This window comes from Oryzias latipes, chromosome 5, assembly GCF_002234675.1.
Source record: "Oryzias latipes chromosome 5, ASM223467v1".
NCBI lineage: Eukaryota > Metazoa > Chordata > Actinopteri > Beloniformes > Adrianichthyidae > Oryzias > Oryzias latipes.
Genome location: NC_019863.2, coordinates 4834685 through 4852738, shown reverse-complemented (window position 1 = coordinate 4852738; position 18054 = coordinate 4834685). Strand labels below are relative to the sequence as shown.

At 40.2% G+C, this 18054-nt stretch overlaps 1 protein-coding gene and 1 long non-coding RNA gene across 2 annotated transcripts; both read left to right on the top strand.

The window, feature by feature from the left end:
* The first annotated feature begins 3217 nt into the window (after positions 1-3217).
* On the top strand, positions 3218-7482 carry LOC101161305. Its single transcript, XR_908748.3, has 4 exons — positions 3218-3379; positions 3991-4234; positions 6691-6811; positions 6906-7482. It is a non-coding gene; the product is annotated as an uncharacterized LOC101161305 (long non-coding RNA).
* A 5546-nt stretch (positions 7483-13028) lies between these two features.
* Positions 13029-17989, top strand: LOC101161047 (hyaluronidase-2). The gene is made up of 4 exons (XM_023954756.1): positions 13029-13208; positions 14256-15205; positions 16180-16266; positions 16349-17989. Exons 2-4 carry the CDS (start codon positions 14279-14281, stop codon positions 16736-16738), a joined length of 1404 nt encoding a protein of 467 aa, XP_023810524.1. The 5' UTR covers positions 13029-13208; positions 14256-14278; the 3' UTR covers positions 16739-17989.
* Positions 17990-18054: the final 65 nt, after the last annotated feature.

Here is an 18054-nt window from a genome sequence, read left to right as displayed (position 1 = left end):
TTTTGGCAAAATATCTGTTTGAATTTGGTGGATATTTTGAAATGTGTTTCACGGAATTGGAATTTGCTGCGGCGCTAATGTGCAACATAAAACACTTAAGAATAGAAAAAAAATGAACAACGGTAAGCAAAATTAAAAATGACGCAATGGTCAGAACAATAGATAGAATAAGTAGTGCAAACAGTGCAAACTGAGGATGATCAAGGTGCAGGTAGTAGACTGGTGACTGACAGGACATAGAAGTGAAGTTTAAGGGGGGGGGGGGGGGGGTTAAAAGGTGTTTATGAGTCTGGCTGCAGAGGGAAAGAAACTGTTCTTGTGTCTTGAGGTTCTGGTCCTGATGGACCTTAGCCCCCTGCCTGAAGGGAGTGGCTCCAGTAGACCATGTCCAGGGTGAGACGGGTCGGCTGCTATCCGCCCTGCACGTCCCCGGGTTCTGGAGACATATAGTTCCTGAACAGGTGGAAGGCTGCAGCCAATTACCTTCTCAGCTGAGCGCACAATACGCTGCAGTCTGTTTATGTCCCTGGTTGTGGCTCCAGCGTACCACACTGTAATGGAAGAGGTGATGATTGATTCAATGATGGCCGTGTAGAACTGCACCATCATCTGGGCTGGCAGCTTGGCTCTCTTCAACTGCCGCAGAAAGTACATCCTCTGCTGGGTCTTTTTGAGCAGAGAGCTGATGGACGGCTCCCACTTGAGGTCCTGAGTGATGGTGGTGCCTAGGAAACGGACGGAGTCCACTATGGTGATGGGAGTGTCTGTCAGGATGAGGGGGATGAGGGGATGAGGGGGCCGGGACTTTCCTGAAGTCCACTATCATCTCCACTGTCTTCCACTCAATCTCTCCATCTGGTGTTCCTTGTCTGTGATTATTTTGCCAGAAGATGACTTGAGGGGGGCTGTTTTGTTCTGGGTAGGGCCTTGTGCTTTCTTGATGCTATTGCACATGCCTCTTGTGTTCCCTAATATGGCTGCTTTCTGGATGTTGTTGCTAAGCTCCTACCAATATTTGTTTGCACAGTGTCTGACAGTCTGTTGAGCCTAGCTAGTTGAGCCTAGCTAGCAACACTAGTGAGACTAGAGTGTCCTCTTCAGGGTGTTGAGTTGGGTTAAGCCAGGGCGGTGAAATATAAAGGACAAGCTGTTGCCCACAGCGTCTATGGATCCAAAGGAACAGCAAAGCTGCTACAGTTTGGTATCGGCGCCATCACAGGAATTGCCAGAGAGAGAGGCTGCAACCGTGTTGAGTTGTCTTTGAGAAAAATAATCTACTAAAAAAAAAAAGCACTTGAGCTCTCAAACCCCTCCCCCACGATAGGTTGGCGGATCACGGACCACACAGAAGAATGAATAAAATTCTTCTCAGGGGACAAGGAAGAGTTACTGGCATGTTCTCTGCACTTTATAGTTAAAGCAAAGCAATATTGATGCTAATTAAAAAGTGTAGCTAAGTGTACATTTTTATCTATTTTACTGCTGCACCTTTATAGTTGTTTTAATATTCCATGCGCTGTACCAGTGCTTTTTATTTAAATTTTTAACGCATTCATAGTCTATGTTGCTAATTTGCAACGTACCATTTAATCCAGGACTCCACCTAATTTAGCCATCATGATTGGCTGGAGGTTCCCATCTCTGCAGGACTTGTGCACCTCCAGCATCCAGAGGTGTGCAGCTCCGACTAAAGTGGAGCCTTCTCACCCGGGACACAAACTGTTTGTTCCTCTCCCCTCTATCCAGACCTGAACCTCTGTAAGAACAGCTTATTTCCCTCTGCCAAAGGACACATAAACAAAGAAGTTCACATGTAAATAATTAAGTCAAGTATGTTTGTTTTATTGTATTTAATTTATGTTGTGCAATCCTAGCACCAATCACCACAAAAAAAATCCTAGTTGGTGTAGGTCACACTCACCAACAATAGCAATAAAAATTATTCTGATTCTGATTATCTTGAACAGAAAAGATTTAACTCCTGAAGAATATTTTTACATCACTGAGAAAAAACAGTAAACCGTGAAGGGTTTAAAGCAGGGGTGTCAAACTCATTTTCGCCGAGGGCCACATCAGTAGAGCGGTTGTCCTCAAAGGGCCAGATGTAACTTATACATGTAACTAAAAGTAATGAAAAATAAATGTAACTACTCCTTAATGTTAAATAACTCATTATTTATTTATTTTAACTTTTTAAAGTAACAATTACAGTTACATAGAAAACATATGTTTGCTTGTTACTCTTGCATAAATCCTTTTAAATTTTGTCCGCTTATTAAAACCCAGATTACTCCATTAATGAAGGATCAAACTGTCCAAGTGAATAAAGAAAAATAACATAAAAGTGAGCTAGAAAGAACATGTATTACACGTGTCACATTTTACTAAAAAAGGCTGCACACAGCCTTGCATCCAACTGAGGGTTTGATGACAACAGTTTGTCTGCATACACACATAAGACAAACATTGAATAAACAACTGCAGCTACACGTAAATAATATGTAATCAACTAGAGAAATTTTTATTTTAAGAAATTAAAAACTTTTGTGCTCTTGTGGGCCACATAAAATAACATTGCAGGCCACATAAAATAACATGGCCCCCGGGCCTTGAGTATGACACATGTGGTTTAAAGGATTAAACCATTACTAGTAGTACTGTGTTTACTACTAATACTTAAATTTTTTTATTTTCAAATCCTGCTTGTTCCGGGTGAGGGTCATGGAGATGCTGCAGTCCATTCCAGGCAGACAACCAAATACACTTTAGGGACAATATGGAACCAGTCAACCTAAATAACGTTTAGGATTGTGAGAAGAGTCATGAGGGGAAACCTACATGTGCACTTCTCGCAGTGAGGTGAGAGTGCTAACCACTGCACCACCATGCAGCCCTAGATTACATCTACCACCATTATAACAACTGTTCTTGATTTGACATTGTCACATGGGTTGGGTTTGGACATAGTGCTCCTGACAGCGCAAACGATGAACAGGCATGCCACTTAAAGAAAGCAATTTTTCACAAATGCATGCCCCCAAGTATGTCTTTTGTTTAAAATCATAAAAATATTATAACACCAGACAGAAATAGACTTTTATTTATTTTAAGCATCATTTTTAAAGCGAAAAAAAGGGCTTGGGGAATTATCTTTGAGGAAGAAAGATGTAATTCTCATCCTGCCGCCAGGGGGCGGTAATGAATTAGGGCTTTTCAGGGTTCAACCTTTCCAAAACTAAAAGAAGAAGAAGCTAGCTAAAGCAGTTGTCGTGGGGGGTTAGGAGATCTCTACTTGTTGGTTGAATTGGCAACTCGTCAAAGACTTCCAGTTTTTCCCAAGCGTTGTTCTCATCTGCGATCACATCATCACTCACTTTCGGTACGTTTTCAGTTAAACTAGAGTTACAAACGGCCGCTACCAACCTGGCTAATGTTAGCTTTTGTCACCATCATTGAACGTCATGATCATGTTGCTAAGGAACATGTTGACCTGGTTAAAGCTGCCTTTGCTTTGTAACGTGCTGGCTGATTTCTGGTTCTGTTTGCAGCCTGGTTCTAAAAGGACTTTAAAACAGCCGAAAAGAAAACGAAGGCAGGGACAGTCACTGTCGGTGTTGTCGACCAATGCTAGCTAAAGTTAGCTGCCGTCAGCCGTGTCAACATTATTGTCTTCTGGACTCGAACCAAGACTGTCGTAGGATTTATGAGTGCTTATTTATGTCTTTATTGCTAACAAGATATTGTTAGAATAAATAGGAAGGAGGCCTTTGTTTGTTACCTAAAGTAGTCCTTATTATTTGCTCTGTCATCCTGTCCCCCTTTTTTTTCCTGCTCATTTTGACATTTATTTAAGTGTTTTTAAGTCCCACAAAGCGAAGGTGGTTTAAATGTTTCCTATTTTTTTTTTTTTTAAATGTTGTGAGTTTTCCGTTTCTGTCTGTTTTCAGGAACATTGTCTCCTTCTTCTTCGTGTCTCATTTTTTCCCCTAGGTGTTGCCTGAGAAGTTGCCACGCTCCTCTGTACAGTCAGACTGTAGCATCACCGTTTACTTGCGAGCCAAGTAAATAATGTGCTGCGGTTGAAGATGGGAGGCAGTGGCTCCAAATCCAGAGGATTTTGGTCTTTTTCTGGCTCCGGTAGCGGGGACGATTTAGCCAAAGATGGAAGTGAGCAGACCCTGGCGAGAGCTCGGAGCTTCCCGGGTGCAACACCCTTTGTGTTTACCAGACGAAGGTAAATGTCCAGTCTCCAGCCATAAATGTTGGAATGCTTTATAGCAGGACCATAAATCAAGAACTACATGCATCTGCAGGGCATTTCATAGCTAATACACCAATAAGTATTTATGACTCCAAGGTCTAAGAGTAACAACTTAGTGAGTTCAACATTTAGAATGCAATTGGAATTGAAATTGTTGGTGTGTTTTTTTTATTTTTTTTGCAGAAGTAGAATCTTTTACTTTAAAGAAAGGTGCATTATAAGGCATATTCTCCATTCAGCAGTGCTCAAAAGGAGTTTATGCGTCAAACATACTTGTTGTTTCCTGTCATTGGAGAATGTTGGTGTGTACAACCCAACTGCAAACTGCTTTTCTTCGTCTGCTCCTGATTCCCACGGAGTTGAATAAAGAATTACCGTAATTTCTGGACTATAGAGCGCACCTGATCATAAACTGCACCCATTACATTTTTAAAGGATAAACCATTTGTCCATATATAAGCCGCACCTGTCTAAAAGCCGCATGTGCCCACATTGAAACGTGTTGTAGAATAAGGATGTGTATGTGCTGAAACTGTGCCGCGTGTGTAAGAAAGACGGGGGGGGGGCGCGTGCAGCAGAAGTGTGTTGAGGGTGCGCGTTCATGTTTGATATACAGAGTGAAGGGGAACTGTAATAAAAGGTTTCCCCACAGAAGAACGGTAAATGATTCTATATTAACCCGCTCTGGAGGCTCTGAGGGTCCTAACGGGGAAGTGAACCCCGAAGGAAGATCCGCCCTCAGTGGAGAGGATCTCCCCTGCATTTTCCGACCACCGTCAGGAAAGGTTCAACACATGACATATTTACAAAGAAAAACGGTACACAGAGTTTTCAAAGCATTAATAATATACCTGAGCTTTTCTTTCCAAACAGTGCCTGTGACACGGCAGTAATATGGTAGTAACAGGGTTGGTTAAAAAAAAACATACCAATAAAAGTCACTGAGAGCAGCAGTAACTTACAGGCGTGCACAGAGGCGCATGCTGTGCAGAGGCAAGCGCTGTGCAGCGCGTGCGCTGGAAGTTTTCTTCCACAACAGTGACACACCGTAACACAGCACTAACAGGGTGGGTTTAAAAAACATAAACGTCAAATTCACTGAGGGCTTTCGTCATCTTCCTCCTGTGCACTGAAACCATGGAAGTCTTCCTCCTCAGTGTCGGATTGGAATAGCGCCAGATATTCTTTGCCACACACTCTCTGTGCCTCCGTCGTTGTCGTCAGTGTCACTCTGAGGTAAATTCCCTCCTGAGCTTGGGCTGTCCTCTCCGTCACGCAGCAGACCGGCTTTTCCAAACCCGTTGGTGATGGTGGATTTTTTCACACTGCTTTTAACTTGAAAGCTGCGTCATATGCATTTCTTCTTGCATTTTCTGTGATGAGGGTCTGTTCCGGCTGTTCAATTTACATTAAACTTGCGTCTTCTTCGACACATATACCGTATTCCCCCTAGAGCTGTGACGGTGTGGGATTTTTGATCAGCGCAGTGAACCAGCAGGGGGTGCTGTGTCTCGGTTAACGATTTTATTATTTATGAGCGTGATGTTTCCTTTGATTTTTCTCCATTTTCCACAACCTTGAATGGACTTTTCTGTCTGTCAAACACCCAGAGTGAAGATGAGGGAGATGATGGAAACAAATTCACTTTGATGCAGACTCCTTTCTATTCTTTTTCTTTAAATCCAGTAAACCCGATAAACTAAATGAATTTAATGGATGAAAACAATTTTTTATTAGGAAGCAGCTGTTAGTTTGTCTGGATTCATAAGCGGTGAGTCTAAGCCCTGCCACCGCCTCTCTACCTGTTCTCATCCTCTGCAGCTCCAAGTTGTTTTCCCCCACGTGTTAAAACCCCCCCCCAGCGTGTTCTACACAGACAAAGCAACATACGGTCGTCATAGCAGCAAGTTGACAGGATAGTAGGGGCGTCCTAACGCAAATTTAATTAATTTTACGTGGAAATGGGTGGTTTTAGTCTAGGGGGAAAATTGCTTCTTTTTTTTGGGTGCTCGTGTGCCCCCTACGAGAACGCCACTGACTTTCGTTCTAGAAGAACTTTCCATCCCATAACAGACTTTGGTCGGCGTTCACAGCTGCAGACACGCCCCCTCCGCGCGTTCACGCTGCTCTCTTCCTCCTGCCTGCTCACACTACCCGACGGTGTTAAAGGCACCACAACAATCTTAGCACATGACAAAACACAGAGAGCCGCATGCAGCTCCGGGGCTGCAGGTTGCCGACCCCTGGATTAGCCATACAACCCAGATGTCATCTGAGGTGATTACGTCCCCGTCTGGGCCTTTAAATGTACAGTTCTGGCGTCATGCTCATGTGTGTTAAAACTGTTCAGGTCATTTTCTGATCTGCTGTTAGAATCTGATGCTGGACGGATTCATTGTCGTGCTCTTGTAACCTTTTCGTTGCTGCAGCTCTATGTTCTTCGATGAGGATGGGGACTTGGCTCATGAGTTTTATGAAGAAACAATTGTGACGAAAAATGGCCGTAAAAAAGCAAAGCTGAAAAGGATTCAAAAAAACTTAACACCTCAGGTGAGCACGTTTACGTCGTTTTTGCAAAATTTATTTTATTTTTTTTATTTTTTTTACAGCCGGCTTAAGTAACTTTGTGAATTTGTTTTTCCAGGGAATTATAAAGCTGGACCACCCGTGCATCCATGTAGATTTCCCAGTTATACTCTGTGAAACCTGATGATCTCCCAGGTTCATCAGACGCTGTGCCACTGTGTCAACTCCGTCCTGTGGTTTCCCCTACAGATGCAAGCCCCAACCACCTTCAAAGCAGAATAGGTCTGGTGAAATGTCTGGCTTCGTGGACAGGCACAGGATGGGTCGTCAGTGGAGAGGGCCCGCCAAACTGTCCAAATCCTCTGGTTTCAAGTGTGCATGCCCGTGTGAATGAGTCCAGACACTAAATGAAACATGAACTTTGACCTTTTTATTTTATTTTTTGCTTTAAATTGTTAGGATCTGTTGAACTACGAGTCTGGGATGCATCTATTATGCATGGAACAAGATCAGCCTGTGAACAGTAGCATAGAGTTGACAATCAGTGGCCTGCATGCCATGTTGTCAGGTTGAAAGAACTTGCTTCCGTGGCTTCTGAGCTGCACTTTCTTTGGGGTTGTTTTTTGTTTTTTTGCTGCTCTGGCATCGATTGTTTCATATGTAATTTATTAAAAACTTTTAAATCACAAACAAAATCTGTGTTTTGTCTTTTCTTGCACAGCGTGTGAATCAGAGTTTCTTTATCCATTTACCTCCCTGCTGTTTATGATAGTCACAATATATTTGAAGCGTAACACTTAAAACATTAGAAAATTATATTCATGCCAATTTTGACTGAACTTACAATGATGCATGTTGAGATTTAACATAAAAAGTCTATTAGAATCAATAAATGTAACAATTTAACAGCAGCATGAGGATGCTTTCAATTATGAAAGATGAAAGCAATAGGTCAAATGTTGCACACCTTTAGTTTATGCAATAATTAATCAAACTTACAAGCAAAATTTCTCTAAATATGAATTAATGTTGTGTGTTTCCCTCTCACAATGTCCGATGCGCATCTCCATACGTGGACCATGAATCCATACAGAAAAGATTTAACTATTTTTGTGGCGATGTGATGCAGTCAAATTGATTTAGCCTAAATTTAAACAATATATATTATTCATTTAAGACGATAAATGATAACAAACCTTTTTTTTCCTTATTAGTACTTTTAATCAACAAAAACTAAATGTCTTTGACATAACAGGAACATGTAAACCTGCATTCATACTGTTGTTCTTTGTGGTTAAGTATGTCCAGGGGCGGAGCAACACGGTGGCAAGGGGGGGCAGCTGCCACCCCAGCAGGAAGCTGTGCCACCCCAATTTTTGAGTCGGCATTGACAAAGACCCTTTGATGCCGACAGAGACGTTCTCGCTCAAATTGCCGTCTGTACGTCTCCGCTCCACCGCTCAAACGTTTTCCCGCGTTCATTCCTCGTAGGAAGGGTCAGAGACGGAGTTCCATCATGTTCTTGTTTACACCAAGCGTCTGTTTTTGCCGAAAATCTCGCAAAAATATTCCAATCTGAGGTAAGTTGTGCAAAGATAAAAATAGGTATGTTACTTGTATCACTAACACGAAGCAGTAGAGTACTTATGACAGGTGTTTCTAAAGATATCTGACGGTTTGTCGCAGAAGCTACAGCCCACAAACAAAACGCCTCGCTGTAAATGTGGCGCCGCTCAACACCGGCGCCTACTTTCCTAAGAAACTGCTGTTTCACAGAGTATTTCTAATCATTTTAGTCATATTGTGGTGGGATAAATGGGATTTCTGCCCCTTTATTTTTCTTTGGATCTGTTATAAAAACGAAAGTGGATTCCTCCTTCAGAAAGCAGCACGTGGACCAGGGCCCGGTGCCGTGAGGACACATGCCTCTGTGACTGTCGGGACAGTGATGAAGAATCCCCTCCTGGACCAGCAGCTGATTACAAAATCAAGTTTTGTAGAGTTTCAGCTTGTTTGAGATGTAACTGTAAACACATTGAATGGATAAAAATGCTGCTCTTTTCTAAACAAGGTGATGAAATCTGCTGCAGGAAGGGGAGCAGAAGTGATGAAGATTGAAGAGACGCATCATCGTACCCCACTAGTGCTTTTTTCATAAGACACAACAGGAAGACAAATCATTGCCAATTGTTTACTTCCTGATCAATCATATACCTCTTTACTAACATCATTTAAATTGGTTTATTTTATATCTTAGAACCTTTAATGTAGCTGTGGGTTCCTCAAGCTCTGAAATTGAAAAAAATAGCACGTGGCGTTCCCCAGGGTTATGTATTTGGCCCTATTTTATTCATTTTATTCTTGGGACACTTATTAATCAATTTAGCCACATCTCATTTCTATGCAGACGATATCCAGCTCTACTGATCTTTACCGCAAAAACCATTTACTACAAACTACAAAAATTGTTGAATTGCTTAACGAGCTTTAAAACATGGCCATTTAGTCTTAAATACCCATAAAAACCGAGAAGCTGATTTTTGCCCCAAAACATAAAGTCCCTTCCATCAGACAACACTTAGGGCCTCTGAGCTCTTCTGTCCAGCCCCAGAAATCTTGGGGTGTTGTTTGACAAGTCTATGTCCCTGGAAGGTCACTCAAAACAGATCATAAAAAACTGTTTTTATCATCTGAGGAACGTGGCAAAATGAAAAAATATTTTGTCTCACTTTGATCTGGAAACAGTTATTCAGGCTTTTATTTCTTCTCGTTTAGATTACTGCAGCTCTCTTTCTACCTGTTTTAACAAATGTTTCCTAAACTGTCTCCAGCTCGTCCAAAACTCTGCAGCTTTTAACAGGAACCAGTAAACGGGTCACTCCTCTGTTGTCGGCTTTACAGTGGTTACCAATTTGGAATTGATTTTAAAATTCTACTTTTAGTTTTTCGAGCCTAGCATGGTCAAGCTCTGATGTGCATATCTGACCTTTTAACCCCGTACTCTTCGGCCCGATCCTGGAGGTCTTCCAACCAAAATCTTTGGTTGTTCCAAAAACCTACTTTAAGACGAGAGATGTCTCATTTCACGCCGTTGCTCCTCATCTTTGGAACTCTCTCCCAGTGTCGTTGCTCAGATTGACTTTGTTGAGTGTTTTAAATCTCAGGTCAAGACGTTTTTATTCATGAGCGCTTTTAGCTGAGTTTAGTCCTTGCTTTACTACGTTTTATGGTGTTTTTTTTTAATTATTATTGTATTTTGTTCTTTGTGTTTTGATATGATTTTATGGTCCTTTTGTAAAGCACTTTGTGATTTTTTTCTGGGAAAAATGCTTTGTAAACAAAGATATTCTATTCTATTCTGTTCTATTCTAATCTTGTTTTTATCTGTGGTTTTCAAGCGATATGGCCATTACTCTCAGTGCTCAATCCATCTTTCCATTCGTATGCATCTTTTAAATCCTATCTTTTACGACTGTTGTTGTAATTTTGGGCTGTACAATAAAATTGAATTGAATCCTTAACATTAATCCAAAGAAAAGGTTGTAAAAACTGCAAAAGTGACTTTAGAGTTGCTGACCTCCGACTGGACTAGAAAAGGCTGCTGCTTGGAGGCCAAGTGAACAAAATGTTTGTTTAAAGGGTAAACCTGGGAGATTTGCAGAGATTTTCTTTTAAGCAGTCTGATATTGCTGTCCTTAGAAAATGAAAAGTTCTGTGCCAAGATCCACAGAACTTTATTGCTACCTTGAAATGATCTTACCCTACATAAAGTCTTTTTCTTTTTTTAACCCTCCTGGTAAAAAAAAAATCCTCTTTTGAAAGTCTGAGGAAGAAATTTTATTGTTATATTTTTTTGATTATCACAAAGCATAAAATAACATGCAGAGCTAAGCAGTAAAAGAGGAAATAAATGTTCTGACTCAGCATATCCAAACCTGAGCATCTGTGGAAATTATATTTATAGACATGAAACCACAAGATGTTATTTAAGTACCATTGCCACCTTGCACTTACAAAACCCTGCCTTAGAGTTAATATGTCTGTAAAAAGCTTTGATGAATATATATATATATATATATATGCCTTAGAGTTAATATGTCTGTAAAAAGCTTTGATGAATATATATATATATATATATATATATATATATATATATATATATATATATGTATGCATGCTTTGCCTTTTCTATTTTTATTTTTTGTGCTTATGCAAGTGAAAAAAAAAAAAGAAACTAAGTGGTGCTCACCAGTTAGTTTCTTTTTCTTCATTGGCCCTTTAGGCGCTCTATATGTATCTTCCTGGAGAAAATCCTAATTTGTGTTGCAAACGTTGACCTCACTCAGCTGAATCTACACACCATCTGCTGCAGTGGAGCCTACCTCCGATTCTGAAACAGGTCCGGATGTGTGAACCTTCACATTTATCCTTCTGATGCCATAACTAATACATCTGCTGGAAATGAAGTACATCATAATGTAGAGTTATGCAGTCCAGTCCAAACGTTTGGCTCTTTTTCCACGTAGCGAGCAGAAAATGAGGATGGAGGGAGGATCTGCACCATGGTTAAGGTGGGCAACATTCCCAAACACTGAAACTTCCTGTTTCAGTGTCCCGTGACCTGCAACTGAGACCAAATATTCTGACACAAGGCATCACATTTTACTGCAGAATCTATTGAGATGACATGTATCTTGACCTCATGCAGGTGCAGACACTTCCTGTGCTCAACATGATGCTGGAGAGCAAATATAAAAAAAATACTTAACAACGGTTTGTGGGTCACGTGGAGGAGGAGATTCCCGGACATCTAAGAGCCACCCATGGAGGATTTAATTGCAGGATGAACATCCAAGAGTGTCCTTTCCATTACTATGAAGGTAAATGCAAACAAACAGCCAGACTAAGTTCACCTGAAGATTAAAGGAAGAAGAACAAATTGCCGGTAAGAAAATAAATATGGATGTAATTCAAAAAGACATTGAAATTTGATTTAAAGATCAAATTTGAAATGTATTTTCACTATATTTATATTAATTATGCTGAGCAAAATATGTCAACCCATTTTTCAAATGTATTGAGAAAAGCAAATAATCACCACAACCTTGTTAAAAATGTATTGCCTGCTTCCCTAAAGAAAATATACTCCAATTATTTTAAAACATTATTTGCTAATAAGGATTTCATATTTGCTGGGGGGGGGGGGGGGGGTGCTGCTTTTCAACTAAAACTCAACTTCAGTCACTTCAGGCTGCTGATCGATGTGTTGCTCTTGGGTTTTTAGCTTTTGGCGTTTTGGATCTTCCTCTTTTTGGACGTCCCATATGGAATTATTTGTGTAGCATAATTAAAAATAAAAGTCAATACCAGAAATGCTTTTTCATTTTCAAAAGAAGCTGCATTTGTTGATTCAAAATTAAAATGAAAAAGCATTCCGCCAAAATGCTTTTTCATTTTCTTCTTCAACATCGCTTATTCTGTCACTTAATTAAAATGATAATGAAAATAGTATTTGACATTTCATTTTTAGGGTTAGGGGTAATAAATAAATAAAAAGAGAGACTTTTATTGCTACATTCATTTTTGTGAATATAATACTTGATTAGTAAAATCAGGAGATGTATTAAATAAAACTAAGACAAAGGTTTATTATCATAATTAATGAAACCAAGCAAGACATTTTTCCTTGTTAAAGTAAAATGTGTATACATTTTAGTTTTGATCGGATTTGCTAATTTGTCCCATATTTTTTCAGTGTATTTACAAGTCTAAAAAATATGTATCAACGTTTCCTCAAATTGAAAGCAGAAAGAACAATTTTTAGCAATATCCTTTTTTAGCCTTTGCATATACTGATTTGTTGGATAAAAACCTATGAATGAAACCCCTTTAGCTTTGTTGTTTATAAGTAATTTTTCTTGGTAAAAAAAACTTTCTTTTATTAGTATTTCCTTGCCCATAGATGTCACACTTATGAATGAAATTTGCCTCACTGGAACAAGCTTGGACGAGACTAAACAGGTCCTTCATATTCAGAGGGGGGATGAAACAGAGTTGAACGTAATTCAATTCCTAAAATAATATTTTAATACCCTAAATATTTTTTATAAAATAATTAGACTATTATTTTAAGAAGATGAAGTTCATTTTGCGTTGAAATAAAATCGAATGCAGGATAAAGTTGATGATGAATGACTGAACTTACCCCGCCGCGCCAATTAAATGTAACGATCCGCTGTTGCTCAACGTCTTCCGTCATTAGCCCTCTTGAAGTGATTTCTGGCAGTTTGGTTGGACTTTTAATTATCAGAATGGATTAGACAAAACATGACAGCTAATTTTCACATGGCAGGGCGGCGCAAACGGAATGTATCTGACGGCAACAGGACGGAAAAATACTCGCATTTTGGGCCTCGAAAAGGTTAGACGAAGACTCCCGCTAGCTAATTTGTTCTACTACTAGCTTACTATTGTTGGTTTCATTGAAGCTTTTTAGCTAATCTGGCTAAGTAACTTTTAAAGTGTCTTTAAAGTCCGCAAAAATTTCATGTTCTTTCGTGGGACGTAAACTTTATTTAAAAAAAGTTATTTTTATCCTCCTTTCGTTGATTTTTTTTTTTTAATATATAAATATGAAACTTGTGCCACAAGAAGAAAAAATTGGATTTCCCGGCTTTATGACAAAGATTGATTTATGTCACTGGAAAGGGCTTAAGAGACCTTTCCAATGGTATAAAGATCATTCAGATAGGTCAGAAAATGAGAAAGTTGTGGCATTTTAAGTGATTCCATGTAAAATATAAAGGAAAACAGCAAATTCTTTGTGACCGAGTAATGAAAGATGAGTGTTCTTAGTGTCATAACTTCCTCATTACTTGTCCAATCCAAGAAAGAGAGGCATCATTGCAAAGCTAGTCAAAAGAAATACAAGAAACAACAATAAAACAGTTATTTTGTTAATTAATTGTTAATTAATACCACATTCTAAAGTATTTCTTTGAGCTACATCTGCTCCTTTATGTTTGTGAAGACTGGCTGCAGCCAATCAGCTTGTTCGAAACCGGTCACATGACCTCATGTCCCAGCATTCACTGCTTGCCAAGAGAAAAAAACAGTATCTGCTAACTTTTATTTTCTAATAGAATTTTCAGGAGGTGGAGAATAAAACAACAAAAGTTTTCTAGTATCAAAGTTAGACAACAACTAACTTAAATGTAAAAATCTGACGAGTGGTTTTGTTAAACCGAAATTTTCGTTCGGAAAATGTCCTACGTTATGCGAAGCTTCTCATGCGCGCATGCGTACTGACGCTTTTACGCATGTGTTCAGTTAAAGGCATTTAAATGAACACGTGTTTATTAAAACGGCTCATCATTGTGAAGTGGTCCCTGACTGGGAGCCGGGGCTCAACTGCTGGTCTCAAAGAACCAAAACCTGATGGATAACACTCTTTTTCTTTCTTTTCTAGGGAGAAAAAAGTGAGGAGTGAACATGGAGGGAATGGTTCCTGCTGGTCAGCTGCTTTTGACTCTGTTTACATCATGGATAGTCGCTTGTGCAGCTGATACAAAGCAGACAAACTGGCCTTTGTATTCCCAGAAGCCGGTCCTTTTAGTGTGGAACGCTCCAACCCAGGAGTGCGGAACACGCCATGGTGTTACTCTGACTTTGAACCAGTTTGACATCGTGGCGACTCCCAACGAGGGATTTGTCCGGCAAAATCTTACCATGTTCTACAAAGAACGCCTGGGCTTGTACCCGTATTTCGAGCATGGAGGCGCTGCGGTTCACGGCGGACTTCCGCAGCTCGCCAGCCTGTCCCAGCACTACGAAAAGATGCCCGACAGTCTGCAGAGGTACATACCAGAGCCCGGGGCGAAGGGCTTGGCTGTTATCGATTGGGAGGAGTGGCGCCCGTTGTGGATCAGAAACTGGGATGCCAAAGACATCTATCGAAGGAAGTCGTGCGATTTGGTCGCCGAGAAGAACCTCAAGTGGACCCCAGGAGAAGTGGAGAAAGTGGCGCTGCAGGAGTTCGAGCTGTCGGCTCGTAAATTCATGGTGGAGACGCTGAAACTTGGGAAGAGTTTGAGGCCGAAGCAGCTGTGGGGCTTCTACCTGTTTCCAGACTGCTACAACCATAATTACAAGGAGGGCCTGAGGAACTATACCGGCGTCTGTCCTGCTGTGGAGGTGGAACGCAACAATCAGCTTAACTGGCTTTGGATGGAATGCACAGCTTTTTTCCCATCCATATATATGGACTCTGTTCTGAGCTCCACAAACTATGGCCGTCTGTTTGTCCGAAATCGGGTTAAAGAGGCAATGCGACTAGCCTCTGTCGGGGACGGACTCGCTCGTCCTGTTTTTGTCTATACCCGGCCCACCTACAACGGTCAGATGACCCTGCTCACTGAGGTCAGTTTGGAAAAGCAGCGATTCATCTGTCAGCCATTTGACAATTACACTGCATTATCATAGTAAAAAAGAAGTCCAAAATTATTGATTTCCAAAGTTTTTCAACATTTTCTTCTACCAGAGCAGAAAATGACTTATAATTTGAGCATATAGGATGCTCTACCACTGTCTTCTTTGTGAATCCTGCCATCAATATGAATGTGTTTGACAAAGAGCTTCACACTCATTACGCTTCCTTTTATAGTACAGTACTTACAGGGTATTTAAGTGGTACTTAAATGGTATCTTTGGTGTACATACTGGGTACTTTCATGGTACTTGCTGTGTATTTATGTGGTACTAGTTCCATTAGTTAAAAATAACCCAGGTTGGTTTGTTTTTAACCCAACCTTTGTGGCTAAAAAGGGACAACCGGTACATTTTTTTCAGGGTTACCTCAACTCAGGAAAAAAAAAAACATAAGTTGGGTTCAAATGAAACTCTTATAACTCCCCAAAAAAGTAACCCAATAATATACCCCAAGATGAATAGCTCAGGAATTGGGTTGAAGAAATAACCCAAGAGTTTGTGCTAATGTGTCTCTTGTGGCTCTCTTATTTATACAAAAAACACATGAACACAACACATAAACAGGTACTATGTAAAAACCTAGTGTGTACAGCATAAATACCAAGTAGATACCACACAAGTATAAAGCAAATGCAGTGCCACATAATACCCAGCATGCACCTTGTAAGTACCCAGCGGGTACAACAAAAGTACCATTTAAACACCCTGTAAGTACTGTACTGTAAAAATGTTGTACTTTTTTCTTAATACTAGTGTGTGTCCTTGCACTTGAGGCTCTGGAATTCAGTTTTGTTTCCATGAATCCATGACAAAGGTTTCTCATACTTTCCTAAATTCTTTAGTGTATTATCAACATTATATTTTTCCCAAATTTCCCCTTAACTATTTGTGTTCCCATCTTGCAGACGGACTTGGTTTCCACCATAGGTGAGAGCGTTGCTCTTGGAGCTGCTGGTGTCATCTTCTGGGGAGATACTTCGTATGCGAGCACCGTAAGACCTTCTCTGCTGATTTGCTGCTCGCTAAGCTGTTGTCCGCTGGCTTTGGGCTAACTTGTCATCGTTTATCCTACAGACCAGCTGCAACATCTTGAATAAATATCTTGTGGGATCACTGGGTCGGTATCTCCTCAATGTGTCGACAGCGGCAGAGCAGTGCAGCAAGCACCTGTGTCGGTCCCTCGGTCGATGTTTCCGCCGAGAACCCGACCGGGACGTGTACCTTCACCTCAGCTCGGCTACACACAGCATAACGAGTCCGAGTGGCCAGCTGAGAGTCACAGGAGCTCCTGGAAAAGCAGAGCTGGCTTTTTTCCGAACACATTTCCAGTGCCAGTGTTACGGTGGGTATAAAGGGAAAGGTTGTGAGCTTAAAGAAAAAGTGCAAAATAGAGCCTCCTCTGTAATGGGCATGTGGGCTTTGTGCCTTTTACTCCCGCTTGCACTACTCTTCCTGCTTCACTGATGGAACTGAGAAGCTGTGGAGGTTCCCTGATATTAAAAGCAGGTTCAATTCTTATCTACAAAGATGCTGAAGTCAGAGCTGGAATGGGGTTTATGTGGCTGACTGGACGTACCGCAGCAAAGCAAACACTGTGATGAGATGCTTTATTGTTTTTGAGAAAAGTGCTCTTGGAAATTGTTTAGTTTTATCCATTTTTGACTTGTTCTTTTCATTAGGTTTAAATAAAAGAAAACAAATGTTTTATTGCGGGAGCTGTCTTCCTCCACGAGGAGATCCTGCAGCAGTAGACTTAAAGATTTGCCGATCAGCTAAAACCTGATTAGCTGATTTCTAACTTAAAATCTAACCTTATAGTATTGCCAGACCTGTAAGCTGTGATGACGCCTCACATAAACGCTGTGTAATTTCATTCATTTGTCAGTCCTGCAGGATTCTTTTGTGTCTTTAGCTCTCATCGGTGGCGTGGCCGGACCTGCCTGTTTCCTCAAACCGTTGTGTTAAAAAAAACAAAAAACAAAAAAAAACAGCCCTGAAGTATTCTGTTTTTTAAAGTCATTTGTTTACAAATGTTGAGTTTTTCTCGGTTCAGTGATTTAGAAAAATCCTGTAACTACAGTGCTTAACATTTTCAGCTGCCTTTTAATAAGACTGTTGAGCATTCCTTAGAGAAAAAAAAATAGATTTTAGCATAAAGATATATAATGCAATAAAGGATGACGGATGACAAGTCAGGTTTTTTTTTTTTTTTTAACTTCAATACAAAGATACCAGAACATTTGGTTCAGATGTTAGTTTGTGATTATGCCAGAAATGTATGGCACTTTAAAAAAAGTGTCATTGTTTGGATTTTTTTTTGGATGAAATGTTTGTTTTATTTCATGGCTTTTGTCTGCCAAATATTGTTTTTTTTTTATAATGTGAAAACAGTATTACCAACCTTATATCAGTACTTTACGAGACTTTAAATGACCAAAGGTTCCATGCATTTCCATAGGTTTAGTGTAATCCATGAGCTCGCCTGCTGGTGTCAGTCAGACTGTTGGTAACTGCAGCAGGGCTGTGCCAACTCTAGTCTAAGTCTTTAGAAGCAGCTTTTTTACATTTCTGTACTCATTTAGAGAACCTGTAGAGTATCTACAAAACTATTTTGCTGATATATTACTTTAAAGATTTGAAACCTGTCTTGACATGTTGAAACTGTTCATAACTGATGCCTTGAATAATTTTATTAAAAAACTTTTCTGAAGCAAATTCTCTGCACTTATGTTTTATTTAACAATGTAATCAGAAATGTTCTCTTTCAACTTGCAGACCTT

Coding starts and splice junctions, on each gene's coding strand:
- LOC101161047 (XM_023954756.1), top strand. CDS start 14,279: ATGGAGGGAATGGTTCCTGCTGGTCAGCTGCTTTTGACTCTGTTTACA. Junction 15,206..16,179: donor AGATGACCCTGCTCACTGAG/GTCAGTTTGGAA, acceptor CCCATCTTGCAG/ACGGACTTGGTTTCCACCAT. Junction 16,267..16,348: donor ATACTTCGTATGCGAGCACC/GTAAGACCTTCT, acceptor TTTATCCTACAG/ACCAGCTGCAACATCTTGAA.